Below are 19,470 nucleotides of genomic sequence, written 5' to 3'. Positions count from 1 at the left end.
GTGAAATCACACGTGGAGGGATTGATGGATTTATATATATTTATAATAATAAAAAGTCTTTCCCTCAAAGCAGTCTTCACATGTGAAAAAGGAGGGGTGGCGCGTTAGATTTTGTATATTTTACAAAACACGTGATTTTATTTTAAATAAACAATTTTTTATTTTGTTTTTTAAAATAAATATGATTTTTATTTAAATATTTACTAGATCTATAAAAATAATATTTTAATAATAAATAAATAATAACAATATTTTGGCGACACCCTTTTATAAATTTTTAGTTTTATATTTATATTTTATAGTTCTTATAATTTTGTTTTATTTACATATTTTTTATCATTTTAAAATTTGAATATTTAAAATAATGAACAAATTGATAAATTTTAATAAAATTAACATAAAAACATTAGGGTAAACTATTTAAATAGTCACTCAAATTTTTAGCGAGTTCCTATTTTGGTCATCAAATTTATTTGGTTAATTTACATTACTTTCGTTAAGTCACTCTACTATTAAAACGTATTTAGTCATCAAAAGAATACATTATATTTTCAACGCTTACATTATCAACTCGGTAATTATTCTAAATATTAAAAATATACTTATAAAATATTAAAATTTAAAATTATAAAAATAAAACAACTCAATTATTTTTATAAAATTAAATTAAATTATAAAATTATAAAATATAAAAATAAAAAGTACAGGTGAAAAAGGGTGTGGTCACCACTCTTTTAATTAAAATATTATTTTTTAAGTACCGTCATCTAAAATGTTGACTATACCATCTTATTAAAAGTTAATGATGCTGTTAATTTACCCACGTGGATGTCACATGCATGTATATATTATTGGTGTGACATTATTTTATTTTATATGCGACGTTAATAATTAATTAAAAGGTATAATAATTTATTTTGTTTTTATTTTAAAAATTCTTTAAATTTTATTTAAATTTTTATTTTTAAAACATTTAAACTTGTGTTGTTTGTCAATTTATTTCAAAATGGATGAAAAATTTAATTTTGTTAACTTTGTTAATGTGACATACACATAGATTTTCACACGGATGTCACATAAACAATTATTTATTCTTTTAAAATTAAAATTATTAAAAATAATATAAAATTATAAAATATTTTTTAATTTTTAAATTTTTTAAAATTAATTAATTGCTAATATGGTATACATGTGGATTGCCATGTTGATGTCACGTCAACAAAGTTAATACGCGTTAACTTTACCATTCATTTTAGGATGATTTGATAAACAATACAAATTTAAAGGTTAAAAGAGATGAAAAATTAAATGGATAGCTAAAATGATTTTTTTTAAATTGAAAGATCAAATAAGTCATTATACCTAAAAATAAAATTATAAAACCATGTAAATATTATTAAAAATTTTAAAATTATTAAAGAATATAAAAATTCTTCATTGCTTTGTCAAAACATGTTGATGGATACTTTTAAATATATTTTTAATTATTCGAGAAAAAATGTTTTAGACTGTAATATTTAAATATTAATTATAATTAAATTATGTGTTTTTTCAATGTTATTTGAATTGGATTGGACTGATTGATCGGATTAGTTGGACTGAGAATCGATAGGGTGACTAGTCCGAACCGATTAAAACTGATTGAATCAACAATTGAACCAGTACCAGTTGAATCAACTAAAAATATATTGATATGGGGTTTCAGAATTAAGAGTGGTGAGGGACTTGGGAGAAAGAAAGGGGGCGGGTAGAAAAAATTAAGAAATAAATTAAGAGCTTTTTTTTTATGTAATTTAATTTATTGATTTTAAAATAATTTAAATTAAATCTTTTTTATTACACATTTCAAAATCTGATTATCTTTTAATACACGTGGCATGAAAGGATTGGTTAGGTCTGTAAAAATAAACGGTGTTAGTTAGGAACCTAAAAAAAGTACCAAGTTGGTTTATAGTTTGTAAGTTTAGGTACCAATTAGGTCTGAAAAAAAATTTAAGTACTAAGTAAGTTAAAATTTCAAGTTTAAGTACCTCCACATATATTAACCATTTTTTATGTTCTTATTGTTATTGTTTTATATCATTTCATTTAACTGTCAAACAACTATTACATATATTGTAACAACTCTAAAGAAAATTCACAAACCGAATTCCATAAATTGAATATGTGAGATTATGAATAGAAGAATTTACGTGTTTAATTTGAAAATATATTAGTGAATGGTCGAGTTAATAAACTGAGAAAATTGTTAATTATAGTATAGGGATTAAATTATAAAAATATAATTGTTATTGAGTTTTAATTTAGAAAATAAATGAGGACTTATATGATAATTATTTAAGGGCTTCATGGTTATTTAACCATTAAGAATTCATGGTGAGTGGATGGATTGCCACTAATAATAGTTGGTTTTAACCATTCAATAAGCATTAATTAAAGTTTAATTAAATTTAATAAATATATTAATCAAAGTATAAATAGGTAATATTAGTGGGAGAGTGAAACATATCACTTTATCCATTTTGCCATCCTAATTTAGGAAGAACACAAATAAAGTAATTGTGGTCGATAATCAACAAAGGTAAGAAATTTTTTCCTTTGAAATTTTCATAGATTTATCATCAATTAAACTTGATTAAGCTAGTCCACACTTTAGATTCTTCAATTATTATGTACATGTCAAGTTATTATTATAAGGGTTTGGAGAGATTAAGCTTGAAAATGATAATTCTAATATTCTATACCCGACTCAATCGTTGAGTCTGAGTTATAGGAGGCCACATTTATTGCCGGAGCAACTACAATAATTTTCAATCAATTTATACTATTATATGATTAAATTCAACCAAAATATTCATTCAAAACGATATACAATCATATCTGAATCTTACACGAGCTTAAGAAAGCCCTAAAGCTAACCTAAGATAGAAATATGACCAAATTGTAAATAATTCAAAATACAGGATTGACGCCGTGACTTGAGGGGGTTCCTTGTCACAATGCAATATACTGTCAAGCCTCATCGCAAGGACCAAAGTTCGATGTCGCATTGTGCCATGGCATTCAGATCTCGTCACGACGTCACATACTATTTCTACAATTTCAAATGGATTTCAACCTATAATTTTTCCAATCAAACTCTAAACACATTCCATTCATATTTTAGCCAACAAATGCAATCCTTTAACATCATTTCATATACTTTAATGCCTTCTTCAACAATATGCAAATGCTTGGTTATTTATAAGCTAACCATCTATTGCAATACCTTCAAATCATATACATTCATATCAATTTCACCAAGACCATTAATATTGCAGCATATCACACCATTTCAAACCCAATTTAAATCTCCTTACAAGCCATATCCAATTAACCAAGCTCATACATTAACCTTTAAAACCATAAATGCATCTAAACATAATTTTATATCAAATACGACTTAACCAAGGTACATGTCAAACTTAGAACAAAATAGAATTTATATGAACTTTGTTGAGTTGGGGATCGATTGTTGGATACTGGATCAACTGTTCAAACTACCGGAATCTACTTTACCTGCACACGGAGAAAAATAAACTGTACGCTGAAAAATATGGTTAGTGGTAAATCTATGATTCAAGACAATATAATAAAATTATGCAAAATGCACATATTCAATTCCTAACCCAATCTCATACCATTTATGTCAAACATTTTCAATCTCATATAGTCATGCTTATACCAATCTTGCATGCCAATTCATTTACCTATTCATGTCAAAACTATCATTTTTACTAAAGTTGTACATATTCATTTTTGCAACTCAATTCAACACAGGAGTATCTAAACATACCATTCAATTCACAAGTATAAATTCATCATTTTGAACTCATTTATACATATATTTATACTCAACCTTGTGTTACCATTTCAATCATTTTCGAGTTCATAAGTTCATTCGTACTCAATTCATCCCTAGGGCCCGTTTTCCATTTGTTTCAACTATTACAATTCAAATTCATATATCACTTCACATAACATTTATACAATTCATTCATTTGTAACTCTACTAACCAACACAGCCTCAAATTGGATACGCAGATCCGTCATCCTGCATTTCAATCTAACACCACATTGCATTATCAGATAAACCGAAGGAAAGATATTGGTACACATAATGCATCATCAGGAAAGTTGAAGCAATTATACTGGCACGCGATGTGCATCATTGTATGAACCAAAGCAATTATACTGTCACACGTAATGCATCATCGAATAAATCAAAGTAATCATATTGACACATAAGTGCATCATCGAATAAACGGAAATAGTCCTATTGATACTTTAAGTGCATCATCTAATAAATCGAAGTAATTATATTGGCATGCAAGTGCATCATTAGTGATAAGCTGTAAAAGTAACATATTTTAATCCCATTCTTAATGCATTTTTGGATGATTAATTATGTAAATTAGTGAATTTGATGCTCCTAATCCTTTAAATTCATGTTTCTATATTTAGGAGAGCATTTGGGAGCGAAAGGAGTGAAAAACGAGCCAAAATCGAATGAATAGAGCTATTTTCAGGATCCACACGGCCTGGGCATTTCCACACGGGCTGACCACACGCCCATGTGCCAGCCCGTGTCGATATCGCACACTGTTTCCCAAACACGCGGAAAACCCCAATTTTTAGGCTTTTTGAGCATTCTAAAGTTTATAAATATCAATTAGAAAAAGATCTAAGAGAGCACTCAGAGAAGATCGAAGAAAGTAGTCGAAGAACGCCATCGGAATCAAGTCAGAAGCGGATCTCCCTCAAGACCGAAGATCTCCATTTAATTTTTTTCGAAGTTTTATTGAATTTTTTTATGTCTTGTGGTTATTCTAACTTTGAGATGTTTTCATTCAGGATTATGAATTGAATTCCCTAGATACCTAGGGAAGATGAAACCTATGATGAATCTTATTATTTGATTTCTGATTTACGTGATAAATACTTGATTCTTGTTCTCAATTATGTATGTTTATTTCTTGTTTTAATATTTCTGAGATATTAATTCAAGTTTAATGTGCTTATTTTAGTGGAGCAAAAGTCCCTATTTAGGAGTAGATCTAACATAATTGAGTGGAGTTGCATGCAATCCTAGAAATAGGATGACATAAATCTACCGGATTAGAGTCAAATCTAATAAGAGAATCTATAGATCGAGTTAATGCGACAATAGGGGTTTTAATTAGAAAGAGATTTTAATTAATCAACCTAGAGTCAGTTGTTCTTACTCTCGAAAGAGATATTAACATAATTTAAGGATTTATACGGATCAAGACACAAGTGAATAAATCGTTTAATTCAGATTCATAATAATATGTGAAGTCTAGGTGGATTCTTTCTTGGGTATTGTTTATCCCATTGGTTATCTTCGATTATTTTGCTATTTCATTCTCTGTTGCGTTCTTAGTTAGATTAGTTTAGTAATTTTAGATTAAAAACAATCACTTCAATTTATCGGCTAAATAATAGAAAAACGATAATTACTAGTACTTTTAGTCTTTGTGGATACGATATTCCCTACTCACCATAGCTATACTATTGTTTGATAGGTGCGCTTGCTTTTGTCGTAATTATAGTTAGTTTAGTGACCATCAAGTTTTTGGCGCCGTTGCCGGGGACTAAAATATTAGGAACACTCAATTTTTATTAATTTAGCCATTTTTTTATTTTTATTATGTTTTTTATTATTAGTTTAATTTTTGCATTCAAAATTTTCTTTTCTTTTATTTGTTTCTAGCAGGTTCCTTTAGTTTATGACTAGAAGAAACCCGTCGGGACCATTATTATTTGACAGTGAGGTTGAAAGTACAGCTCGCAGAAATCGTAGAGAAGCAAGGTAGAGTTGACAGAGTATAGTAGGCGAGTAAGAGGACGTTATTATTATTACTGAGAAGATGGGTGATAATCAGAATAATCAGCTACCTCCTACAGTTGCTGCGAATCTTGTAAATCTAGATTCTGTTCTTCGTACTATGTACGATTATGCCAAACCCACTTTAACTGGGGTTGAATCAAGTGTTGTGAGGCTCACTATTGCTACAAATAATTTCAAACTGAAGCCAAACACTATTCAGATGGCACAACAATTTGTTCAGTTCGATGGTTTGCAAGACAAAGATCCAAATACTCATTTGGTTAATTTTCTGGAAGTCTGTGACACTTTCAAGATAAATGTCGTTTCTGACAACGCCATTCACCTACGGTTATTCCCTTTCTCGTTGAGGAACAAATCTAAACCTTGGTTGAATTCTTTACCACAAGGTTCTATCACTACATGGGCAAATGACCGAGAAATTCTTACTGAAGTACTTCCCACCAGCTAAGACAGCTAAGCGAGGAATGGTATCTCTTCATTCGTGCAGATCGACTTAGAGACCCTATATGATGCATGGGAGAGGTATAAGGATTTATTGAGAATGTACCCTCACCATGGGTTACCTCTATGGCTACAGGTTCAAACCTTCTACAATGGTTTGATCCCCTCAACTAGGCAGTTGATCGATGCAGCAGCCGGTGGTACTCTGAACAATACAACACCTGAAGCGGCTTATGAATTTATAGAAGAGATGGCACTGAATAATTATCAGTGGTAAGTTATGAGGACGAAGCCGATGAAAGCAGTTGGTGTTTTAACTTAGATGCGATCACCATGTTATCGAATCAGGTAGAACTTTTAAATAAAAAATTAATGGTTTATATGGTTCTACGCAAGTACATCCGGTGATGCAGTGCGATATGAATGGAGGAGGAATGAACAATCCAAAATATTTACCCTACGGTCCTAGCATAAAGAGCAAATAAATCAACTATATGGGTAATAATTCTAGAACTCAAAATAATCCTTACAGTAACACTTATAATGCATGTTGGAGGAACCATCCCAATTTTTCTTGGGGTGGTCAAGGTAATCAAAGAGCACAACCCCTTCTAGGCTTCCAACAACAACCTTACCAGCAAGAAAAGAAGCTAAACCTTGAAGAGATGTTGACGAAGTGTATCCTGGTGTTAGAAACCTGTTTTCAAAATATTGATACAACACTTAAAAATCAGCAAATGTTAATCCAATAGCTCGAAAACCAAATAGGTCAACTCGCTAAATTAATCCAAGAGAGTAGCTTCATGTAATTACTGTTCGTGATGAAGAATGGTTAGTTGAATCTGAATCAAAACCAAGGCAAGAAATTATGGTAAGCAACGGTAAGGTTGAAGTAAGCTAGAATAAACAAAAATCGGTTAGTAAATATTATAAACCTCGAGTGCCATATCCTAAGGCGACAAAGAAAAACCACACGAACGGACAATTTGGTAAATTTCTTAAACTTCTGAAAAAGTTACATATTAACTTACCGTTTATTGAATCTCTCTTGCAGATGCCCAATTCCGTTAAATTTTTAAAGGAGCTTTTGGCAAACAAACGGAAGTTAGATGATTCGTCGTATGTGGAGCTAAATGTAGTGTGTTCAACTATTTTGCAAAATAAATTACCTAACAAATTGAAAGATCTAGGGAGTTTTACTATTCATTATTTAATTGGTAGTTTAAATGTTAATAATGCTTTAGCTGATTTAGGGGCGAGTATCAATGTCATGCCCTATAAAATGTTTAAGCAATTAGGTCTTACGAAACCCAAACAAACAAGGATGAGTATTCAATTAGCAGATAGAACCATTAGATTTCCTAGGGGTATTATTGAAGATGTTCTTGTCAAAATTGATAAATTCATATTCCCATTTGATTTTGTTGTTTTAAACATGGATGAGGATAGTGACGTACCTTTGATTCTGGGTCGGCCCTTTTTAGGATCTACTAGAACTGTTATTGATGTTGGTACAGGTGAATTAATACTTCGTGTAGGTGACGAAACGATTACACTTCAAGATCATAATTCTGTTGAGACATCTAATGATCGAGATGATTATACGAGTTCTGTTAATATGAGTAACCTTGTGGCTCAAACTTCTTTACAGGAAACACCTCAGAAAAACGTGACGAAACCATGTTCCAGTCCATGGGACAGAAATAGAATGACTCATGAAGAACGAATGTTATAAGTTGATGAACTAGATGAATGGCGGACACATGTCAAGGGGAAACCGAGAAAACACGATGAAGAGCCAAAGCGGCTCTATGATAAGCATGTGGATGGAACGAACCAATTTAAGGTGTGAGACCAGGTACTGCTAGATAAAATGGATCCTCGAATTGCCACTTCGGAGCTTGATGTAAACGGATCAAACCCCTTTACGGTACTGAATGTCCTCCCATACGTTATAGTCGAGGTAACTCATTCTGAATTTGGCACATTTAAGGTAAATAGTACTCATCTTAAACCTTATTTTGGTAATAGAATTGATAACGAGAAAGAGGAGTTTCGACTCCGTGAACCATTGTGACAGTGCGAATACGAGGTAAGTCGAGCTTAGACTTTAAATAATCGCTTCTCGGGAGGCAACTTGAGTGTTAACACTACTAATTTTCATAATTTTATTTCATGATATTTTTAAAACTAATTAATTTTCAAAATTAAAAAAAAAAGTGTTTCTGACCCATACGGACAGGACACACTGGTGTGTCACAGGCCATGTACACAAAAAATGGTTCGACAATGAGTTACACGGCCTAGCGATATGGCTATATAACCTACACGGCTTGGACACATGGGCGTGTCCTTGGCTGTGTGGATCTTGGGACTTAAATTTTCCAAAATTTGATTATCACACGGTCTAAAATAGTCCACACGGCCTGCGCACACGAGCATGCCCTAGGCCGTGTGAAACTTGAAGATATTTTTTTTCATTTTAAAATCAAGTCAGAGTTACACGGGCAAGGCACATGGTAGTGTGCGAGACACGGCCAAGCTACACGGGCGTGTGGGAGTTCACACGGTAGTGGGAGAAGTGAAAGAGGTTACACACAGCTGTGTAACACGACATTGTGTTCCACACGGCCTGGACACACAGACGTGTCCGATGCCGTGTGAAGACTGGGCCAATATTTTTAAAATGTATATGGACTAAAAATGCCTCACACGGGCGTGTGACACGGCCGTGTAACCCAACACAGGCTCTTACACGACTATGTCCCCTTTTAACCCCCAAACCCTAAGTTTTTATTTTACTTTCATCTTTCTCAAACCCCTTAACCTTAGCCGCCGTCAACCAATTATCATCCACCTCTCCTGCCACCGTCATCTTCTTCAATTACCCACGCCCTCTCCTACTTTCCTCCACCCTTCGAGCCACCCCACTCCCTACATCCCTTACCATTCCCTTTCCCTTTATTTTCCTTTCTCCCCACTCCAACGTCTCCCCCATTCCAACCGTCGTACCTCATCGCCGGCATCTCTTCACCCTATTTTTCTTCCATTTTTCCTTCCTTTTTCTTTTTCCTTTCCTTCTCCACACACACCCCGACCCCCACAGTCGTCCCCGTTACACTCTCCCCCATCTTCTTTCACTCAGCATTCACTAAACCATCCCACACTCTCAGCCCACACGTACGCCCGCCCTGAACCACTACCGCTCCGCTGTCGTTTTCTCCATCACCACCGTAGACTTTCTATCGTTCCACCGTTGGTTACCCCATTTTGCCTTATTATTATTATTATTTTGTTTTTAATTAATTATTTTATTTATTATTCTATTATTTTCTTATTTTTCCCTCTTTTCTTTAATGGTATTTATTATTATTATTATTATTCTGTTCACTGCTACTTACTTTTATGACTATGCTTATTATTTTTATTTATTCTCTTTAGTAATTTTCTTTTTAGATTTTTTAGTGTTGATTTATTTTTATTACTACTGCTACATTTACTTATTGTTTCTATTATTGTTTTTAGTCTTCTTATTTTTCTTTTGGTCTTATCTGTTTCTGTTCTGCTCGTTCCATTCTTCTACCATGATTATTATTATTTTTTATGTCTCATTTGGATTCAAGCATTTAGTAACATGTTTGATCTTCTAGATTTCGTTAGATTCCATTGTCGTTTTGTTCATGATTGCACTAATCCATTATGTCGATTCCTACAATAATAATACTTACATACTGAACGTGTTCTGATTCTTTTTTTCTTGCAGATACACCATGACGAACACTAGAAGCAAGTCCAAAGTCATCGTCCTCACTTCGAAAAAGCAGAAGACACCTGGCGCAACTTCCTCCTCGAGCGCCTCCGTCGAGGCCTGCCATCCTTATCTCTGATTTTTAGCGAGTTTCCAGGAGGAATTATTTCAGCTACTTCGATTGTGACCACTAGGCTTAGGCCGATGTATTGATTGGGCCGCTTTGGAACAGGTCCACCTAGCTGATCTTGTTCGAGCCTTTATTGCTATATCCCCGTGTGACCAATTCTTCTCTATCATTGAGCCCACATACATGGAGTTGACTTTGGAGTTTTGATCGACATTTACTCTCCAACATGAGATGACAACTCATGACGAGTCAGACACTATCACTTTCAGACTCAATGGCCTAGTGCGCCATATGAGTGTCCTAGAGTTTGGCACTACTTTAGGACTACAGACTAAGGAATTTATGAGTGCTGAGAACTTCCTCCACCTATATCAGCACATCCACTACTCATCAGCTAGTTGTTGGGCAGATCTTACGGCGAGTATAACACCTTATAAAGCGAGTCGCTCGAAGGAGACTTCTCTCCCTCCGGTTTTATGGTATATTCACGCCTTTTTAGCTCATACTTTGGCTGATAGGAGAGAGAGCACCAGAGTCGTCAGTACTATCGATGTCTATTTTTTATGGAGTATGGCCACCAACCATATTTTTGATTTAGCTTATTTCATCGCCCTAGCTTTTCTCCATCAGATAGACCGCAACAAGAAGGGTCCTATCTGTTTGGGCCCTTATGTGACTCGACTAGCTCAACACTTTGGTGTCCTCGACACACTGAAGCAATTTTTTACACTTACACTCGCCGGCCAGATGTCCCCACAGAGAATATCGAGTATGACCCATATGAGGATGATCGAGTGGCTTCGTGGAGTAGATCCTCCTCAGTATCGATTAATTCATTCCGACTTTCAGAATAAACCCAAAGACTTCACTGATGATGTCCCTTTGCATCACGAGGACTCACCTCATCCTCCACCATTGAGTCACTGTCTTATTTCTTCTGCTGCTACTTTAGCGGACCTCTCCGAGCGGTTCACTCACTTTGAGCAGCATTGCTTTCATAGGTTCAACAGTATTGATGCGACATTGCAGCATGTCTGTCAGTATCTCCATATCTCCTCCTCAGCACCGACGACTTACAATACCGACGCTTCTGATGATAAGGATCACTAAGTTTATTTATTTTATTTTTATTTTTATGTTTATTATTATTTTCTTAGACTTATTTCGTTTTTATCTTTTGAACTATATTTTTATTTTTATGGTTGTTTCTAATCGAGTTATAACCCCTTAATCTTCTTCACTATTTGTGTTTATTTTCTTATTAGTTTGCTCAGAATCATGCTCTACATTTAGATTTGACTACAATTCCGCTTTTCACTATTCTGAGGATTTCATTCAATATTCAGGGCAATTTCAGTTTTCTCCCTCTCTTATTATGTTCTGTTTATACTGTGATTATATCTGTTTGTACATTGAGGATAATGTACATCTTAAGTGTGGGGAGGTTATTTATATAATTATTAGAAAATCCCGAATTATGTTTTGTGTTTAAGTAATTTTCTCATACTTCTATTAGAATAATTTTTTTATCGATTTGTGATTTTTATTGATATGTTTTGGATTAAATTCATAGATATTTATGCATTGGTTGTTTTAAACTTTAAGACATGAGAGAATCAAGCATGATAAGTTTATTTTAGAATTAAAAAAATTTTAAGTTGTTTCCTTGAATTGAGGTGTTACCTTGAAGTTTTAAATTTACAAGTTTGACATCAAAAACCATAATTTTTTTGTGAGATTTTGAGCTTTTAGAGCATACATTTTTCTTGCTCATTTTATTATTGGTTATGAGTGTGTCAATTTGATTTGTTATTCTAGAAGTTGCGTCAATTATACATGTCAAGACTACACATTTGATTTGATATACTAAGATGATAAAGACACTTAGGTTTTAACCCACTTATCCTATAAAAAGTCTACCTACATAATTAACCCTTAGTGAACCCCATTAAGCCTAACACACCGTTTCTTGATTTACCTATTAATGTTAACCCATAACTCATTTTTTACTCGTTGAGAATTTTTCCCATCTTATTGACTCTCTTTTTATCGAGATTTGATTTGGTCAATTGCCTAATTAAGTCCTTTTGTTTAATTTGATGAATTATTTCTTATTGTAGAAAAAAAGAGTAACAATATCGAAAAAATACATATATATTGATTATTATTTAGTTCTATGTTAATTGAGCTTGAACAGTTAAATTCATATTTTGAGAAGAAGCTCGTGTTATTCTTGAATAGTTTTCGATTGATGTAATTGTTTTTAATTCAGCATTTGTTCATTTTTCTAGTTTGGAAATTTATCAATTCGATCTCGATTTTAACCATCTTTTTTAGCCTTTCTTCACACCTTTAACCTAAGCCCCATTACAACATCTTAAAGGCCTTTTGATTTGTGTATCATCTCATTTTATAGTGGTGGAGATTTGATTTTCATGCAAGCCTATGGTAATGACTTTTCATGTTTGACTGTTGGGTGCTTATTCTTGAACCTTAAACACTTTGAGTGATTTGAGTGAATCTTTAGTGAGGATGTCGGTTCTTGTCGATTTTGAATTAAAGGTAATTACTTAGATAAGGGGAAATACCTATATTTACATGTTTTAAAAATGTTCTACTTGGATTGTTTGAATCTTTAGTGCTATTTTAGTTGAATTATCAATGTATGATTATTTGTGAATTATGATGAAACATCATTGATGAAATTATGAGTTGAGAAAGATTAATTTTAATTGTGAGTTGAGGATTTTGCTTGAGGACAAGCAAACACTTAAGTGTTGGGATATTTGATAAGTTGTAAAAGTAACATATTTTAATCTCATTCTTAATGTATTTTTGGATGATTAATGATGTAAATTAGTGAATTTGATGCTCATAATCCTTTAAATTCGTGTTTCTATACTTAGGAGAGCATTTGAGAGCGAAAAACTAGTCAAAATCAGATGAATAGAGCTATTTCCAGGATCCATGCGGCTTGGGTATTTCACACAGGCTGGCCACACGCCCATGTGAGCCACACGGGCTGGCCACACACTTTGTGCCAGCTTGTGTCGATATCACACCCTATTTCCCAAACACGTGAAAAAACCTAATTTTTAGGCTTTCTGAGCATTCTAAAATCTATAAATATCAATTAGAAGAAGATCTAAGGGATCACTCAGAGAAGATCGAAGAAAGCACTCGAAGAACGTCATCGGAATAAACTCGAAAGCAGATCTCCCTCAAGATCGAAGGTCTCCATTTAATTTCTTTCAAAGTTTTATCGAGTTTCTTTATGTCTTGTGGTTATTCTGACTTTGAGATGTTTTCATTCAGGATTATGAACTAAATTCCCTAGATACCTAGAGAATATGAAACCTATGATGAATCTTATTATTTGATTCTGATTTACGCTATAAATACTTGATTATTGTTCTCAATTCTGTATGCTTATTTCTTGTTTTAATATTTCTGAGATATTAATTCAAGTTTAATGTGTTTATTTCAATGGAGCAAAAGTCCCTGTTTAAGAGTAGATCTAGCATAATTGAGTGAAGTTGCATGCAATCCTAGAAATAGGACGACATAAATCTACCCGATTAGAGTCAAATCTAATAGGGGAATCCATAGTTTGAGTTAATGCGACAATAGGGGTTTTAATTAGAAAGAGATTTCAATTAATCAACCTAGAGTCAGTTGTTCTTACTCTCGAAAGAGATATTAACATATTTTAGGGATTTCTACAGATCAAGACACAAGTGAATAAATCGTTTAATTCAAATTCATAATAATAAGTGAAGTCTAGGTGGATTCTTTCCTGGGTATTGTCTATCCCATTGGTTATCTTCGATTATTTTGCTATTTCATTCTCTGTTGCGTTCTTAGTTAGATTAGTTTAGTAATTTTATATTAAAAACAATCACTTCAATTTATCGGCTAAATAATAGAAAAATGGTAATTAATAGTACTTTCAGTCCTCGTGGATTCGATATTCCCTACTTATTATAGTTAGTTTAGTGACCATCAATTGGATAAGTTGAAACAAATATACTGGTATGTAAGTACATCATCAGATATACCAAAGTATAAACCTATACAGTTAATAAAGTAACCAATTTTCCAATTTCATCATATAGTTCAATTCACATCCCATTATTCTCAATTCAACATCAGTTCATCATATATTATAACATAATTTACCTCAATTTCATACTAGTTTCCTATATTAGTTAAGCCGTACAACTTTTTATCCTATTCAATTTAGTCACTGTCTCAATATTCAATCTCAACCAAAGCAATTTAATTCAAAAATCCAATAGCAACTCACATCAATATTATTTGACACAAATTAACATGGACATGCAGAAAATAAATGGTTTCTGAATAATAGAAATACAAATCGAAAGCTCGCGTAACTCGTCATCGACTTTCGCCTTTCCTTTCCCTCTCGATAGTCCAGCGTCATCTTTAGCTACGAATAATAATTTAATAATAATATAACATTTTCTTTGGTTTTTTCTTCTTTAGGTTTCGACTATGGAGGTTGGTGGAAGATGAAGATGATGTGTTTCCACTAATTCAACATATATATAGCTAGATTAAGACCTAATTAACTTAACTTAATTATCATTAACATAATTTAATTAACTTAAGATAATATAAATAAACCTTGATGGAATTCTCTATCATCCACGATCCTCTAATTAAAATGGTTTAATTACCATTTTGGACTTTGGCTAATTTCAATTTAAGTCCCTAGGTCTTTGGCCAATTAAAAACCTAAAGCAATGTCTTTTACAATTTAGTCCCTAGGCCTGTTAAACTCACAATTTCGACTAACTCGCTTAACCAAATTTCAATTCATCAATATACTAACTCCGTAAATATCCCTATTTAATATTCACGGGCTTAGTTTACGAAAACGAGGTCCCAAAATCGCAATTTTCAACATCATTGACTTTTGGGTCGTTACAATAACTTTATGAATTGTAAGTTTAGATTATGTTAGGATTAAGTTAGAAAGTAGATATAAGTGTTGGATTTTATTAAATACGACTAAGTTATATAGTTGATTCATGACAGTAGTAACTAAATTGAATAAATTGAAAGTTGTTAAGAAATTATGATATAGATTAAAAGTACAAGGTCCATAATGAAGGAATGTGAAATCGGATTTTGATTCGATACTAAATATCGAGAAATATGGGCATTTGGATATTAGGACCTAATGAATAAAATAGAAATGGACAAACTAGGTGAGTTTTGGGGTCATTTTTGGGTAGTGACTAGACCTATCCATGGGCCGGGCGGCCCGCCCGAAATATGAGAGGGTTCGGGTAAAAATATAGGCTCGAAATATGGGCTTGGGTAAAAAAACGAGACCTGTTTAAAAAACGGGCCGGGCCTCGGGCACCACTTTTGGCCCGGGCCCGGCCCGAATATAATAAATATATATTTTTTATTTTTATTTTTTATTTTTAAAATACTTTTAAAAAATATATATTTTTATTTTTTTTATTTTTAAAATAATTTTTAATGTTTATTAAAAAATAGGCCGGGCTGGGCCTGGACAAAAATTTAGGCCCGTATTTCGGGCCGGGCCGGGCTCAGGCCTAGGAGGCGGGCCGAAAATTTTTTACGGGCTCGGCCCGAACCCGACCCGGCCCGGCCCATGGACAGGTCTAGTAGTGACAAGCTTTTACAAGTACAAGTGGACAAATATATTAGTACAAGTAAGTAGCAATAATTGAACAGTAGCAAGGACTTCTATCAGTAGACTTCTACTGATACAAGTATGTCAACAGGGTCCCTCCCTTGTTTTGACCCTAGAGACTCGAACTTAGTCCCGATTATCGTCTGTAAGAGATACTTGTATAATCCTTCTTAAAATAAAATAATATTTTTAAAAATTATATATTTTTAAATTAATTAATATAAGTTCACATAGTTTTCGCAGAGCTGCCACTATAGCTGATACATTCAGCGATTATTTAGCTAAGTAGACCCTCGCAAATAAAGAAGATTTACAATTGTTGGACACCCTAAAAAAAAAAGCTTTAGATTTTCTCGAAAGAGAGGAACAGAGATTTTGTATCCCTCAAATTTTCCGTGTAATTTAGTGTAGAATCGTTTTTATTTCACAAATAAAAATAAAGATGGGTAGGGCTGGGTGATTTATGTCAGTAATAATGACAGCCAATATGTATGTAAAATGCAGAGCAAAGGCTAAAAGCCAAAAATCATCCATTGGACAAAAAAGTTTAAAAAGGACAACACATTAATTCATTCTAATCTTAAACTCTGCTACAACAAAATTTATACTAAGATCCCATTGACATTGCAAATGATTTAATTAGTGAAATTTGCAATGGTGGCATGTGGCTCACAAGCCTTAGCAGCCGGAACGGCTTCAACAGCTGGGTGTGGGTCAACCGGCTTGCAAAGCAGCTCTTCTGGGAGTTCACCAATTCCCTTCAAATAGAAAGTGTAGAAAATCTTAAAGGGGAAGACGATTTGGTGGAGCTTAACCTGACCGGAGACGCCTTCAAAAATGCCAGACCCACCAGTAATAGCCAGATACGTGTCCTGGTAAGTCAAGTAAGGTCCCTGCACCGCTATGTGACCGTAGTCTCCGAAGTAAAAGCTGAAGATGGCCTCGTAGCGATCACCTTTCATTTCGGGTTTATGCTCTATTAATATGCATATTCCTGATGTTATTCCGATCCGTTTCTCCAAATCTCCCCTATATATCTGTATTTATATATATATATATATTGAAGATTAATTTCATAAAATAATTCAGTGAAAATAGAAAAAGAAAGCTTACTTTGTTGCTAAAAGGGACAAGATCACCCAGTGAGTTCACAGATTTCTGACTCAAACGAAGGTAAGCTGGACTCCCACGATCTCTCTCATTCAACTCATACACATGTAGTTCTTGAACTTTTTCTGAAACAAGCACAAAAACCCAGATATATTAATCAACAACATCAACCCAAAGTCACCAATCAATTGACGGGTTTGAATCAAGATTTACCCGGAGCTGAGTTATCAGATGGAATAGCCTGGCTTTTGCAAGTGAAACCTCGCTTGGGAGCTGAGAAAGTGTTGGAGTTTGATGTGAAAAGCTTGTGGGTTTGAGGTAAACAAGGGTTTTTGATGGGCTTGAAAGATGAAGCTGCAGGCAACAAGGAATGGGTGGGTGAAGTTGATCTGATTATCCCAGAAGAAATGGTGGATCTTAAAGCAGACATACTGAGAGTGTGTTTGGAGTGAAAGAAAGTGGAGGAATTTGATGAGAAAATGAGCAAGTCTAGGGACTAGATTTATACAGGAAAGTGGAATTGTTGGTGGACGGTGATTTTTGACACGTGGGCTTTTAGCTTTTGGGTGTACCCAATGACGGTGCAACCATGAATAGTCAAAAGCAGTCTTCGATGTACAGCCGTTATCCCATGTGAGGGAAGAACATGGTGCGTTAGATTTTGTATTATTGTACAATACACGTGAGTTTATTATTCTCAATCATTAATACAATTATTGACATAGCATCATTTTATTTTTACATTTTATGTTTGGAGTTCGTAATTGTTTCAAAAGTTTGAAATTATATTCTCCGAAATGCAACGTGCCTTACCATTGCACATTATAGATAATATTAAATAATTATAAAATGATGCTATATCAATAATTGTATTAATAATTTGTGAGAATAGGATCAAATCAAAATTACATGTATGAAATTGTACAAAAGTAAAATCCATGTATAAATTTACACATTAAACCAAAATTCATGTATAGTTTTGAGATTTTTCTCTTATTAAATTTACTTTAAATTGTCATAGAATTAATTATTAAATCTTTTGGAATTTATTAATATGAAATCGATTTAAAGGATGCCAATCTATATACGATTAATATAATCGACAAGTTCTTTTTGGTGTGGGTAAAAAGACCTCTGTAGTCTCTCTCAATTTCGAGTTTGAACAAATTGGTTCCTCTCAGAAAAAATTGAGCAATTTAGTCCTTGTTAATTTCGAAAATGAGTGATTAAAGACAATTAATTTCAGAAAAATTAGCAAAATATGTATATCAAGAATTAAACTTGTTATTATACCAATCAAATTTATGCATAATTGACGAAAGACATTAACGTCATGATTAATTGTCCTTAATTGCTTACTTTCGAAATTGATAAGGATTAATTTACTCCGATTTTTTTGAGATGGACTAATTTACTCAATTTCGAAAGTAAGAGGGATTAAAGAAATCCTTACCAAGATTATTTTAATAATTTCCTTAATCAATTTTTTGTCGAATTGACTCGTTTCACTAACTTAATCACTCATTTAAATAATAGTATAAATGTTGATTAAGTCTTTACTCAATTGGCATCGACATTGTTGCCAGTGCAAGAAGAAGTGAATTTAAGTGCACTGAAACACATTATCTTCGTACTTCTAAACTTTGTATAAAAAAATAATAGTATTGATAATAATTTAATTCTAGTTTTGTTTAGTCATTGAGCAACATTAATTTCTTTCCATCATTTAGCCATTCATTGCCCAAAATATACGTGGACAGTTTTTCAAAGAGAAAAAAGAAACCCCTACCTGTCCAAATAAACATATTTTTAAAAGGGTAAATTATAATATAGTTCACTCAATTATAATTTTTTTCTTTTTGATCATCTAACTATGAAAAATTATAAAATAGTTACTCAAGTATTTAATTTTATTTTTTGATTCACAGCTGGCTAACAGAAAAAATGAAACACCCAAAAATCCAAGATAGTTAGGTAATCAAAAAAGACAAAATTAAATAGTTGAGTGGTCATTTTGTAATTTTTCATAATTGGGTTATCAAAAAAGAAAAAATTACTAATAATCGAATGACTATTTTATAACTTTTCATAGTTGGATGGTAAAAGAAAAACCATAATGAGGTAACTACTATTTATTACTATCGTTTGTTAGATCGAATTGTAAGGAGTCCAATATCTAAAAGAAAAATCACGTGGATGTAAAATGCAGTCCTCGAAGACTTTAAATTTAATTATCGGAAAATACGTGAAATATTAAAAAAGGAGAAAGGCGTATTTATACCATATACGGAATCTAACGCACCATGTTCTTCCGTCACATGGGATAACGGCTGTACATCGAAGACTGCTTTTGACTATTCATGGTTGCACCGTCATTGGGTACACCCAAAAGCTAAAAGCCCACGTGTCAAAAATCACCGTCCACCAACAATTCCACT

General features: G+C 33.0%; 1 protein-coding gene and 2 non-coding genes across 3 annotated transcripts; 1 reads left to right on the top strand and 2 right to left on the bottom strand.

The window, feature by feature from the left end:
- The first annotated feature begins 5,743 nt into the window (after window positions 1–5,743).
- On the top strand, window positions 5,744–5,808 carry LOC128032112 (U7 small nuclear RNA). Its single transcript, XR_008188242.1, has one exon. It is a non-coding gene; the product is annotated as a U7 small nuclear RNA (small nuclear RNA).
- Window positions 5,809–6,366: 558 nt separating this feature from the next.
- On the bottom strand, window positions 6,367–6,472 carry LOC128032165 (small nucleolar RNA R71). The gene has a single exon (XR_008188294.1). It is a non-coding gene; the product is annotated as a small nucleolar RNA R71 (small nucleolar RNA).
- A 9,963-nt stretch (window positions 6,473–16,435) lies between these two features.
- On the bottom strand, window positions 16,436–17,518 carry LOC128031965 (allene oxide cyclase, chloroplastic-like). Its single transcript, XM_052634133.1, has 3 exons — window positions 17,246–17,518; window positions 17,036–17,157; window positions 16,436–16,959 (listed from the first exon to the last, which is right to left on the bottom strand). Exons 1-3 carry the CDS (start codon window positions 17,460–17,462, stop codon window positions 16,558–16,560), a joined length of 741 nt encoding a protein of 246 aa, XP_052490093.1. The 5' UTR covers window positions 17,463–17,518; the 3' UTR covers window positions 16,436–16,557.
- Between the last annotated feature and the right edge of the window lie 1,952 nt (window positions 17,519–19,470).

This window comes from Gossypium raimondii, chromosome 8, assembly GCF_025698545.1.
Source record: "Gossypium raimondii isolate GPD5lz chromosome 8, ASM2569854v1, whole genome shotgun sequence".
Taxonomy (NCBI): Eukaryota; Viridiplantae; Streptophyta; class Magnoliopsida; order Malvales; family Malvaceae; genus Gossypium; species Gossypium raimondii.
Note: the sequence above shows the minus strand (reverse complement) of the source record. Positions and strands in the feature narration are given on the sequence as shown.

Excerpts from the sequence above, each read along its gene's own strand:
- LOC128031965 (XM_052634133.1), bottom strand. The coding sequence starts at position 17,462 with ATGTCTGCTTTAAGATCCACCATTTCTTCTGGGATAATCAGATCAACT. Across the intron at positions 17,158-17,245 it reads ATCTGATAACTCAGCTCCGG|AAAAAGTTCAAGAACTACAT; the intron begins GTAAATCTTGAT and ends TGCTTGTTTCAG. Across the intron at positions 16,960-17,035 it reads TTGTCCCTTTTAGCAACAAA|ATATATAGGGGAGATTTGGA; the intron begins GTAAGCTTTCTT and ends ATATAAATACAG.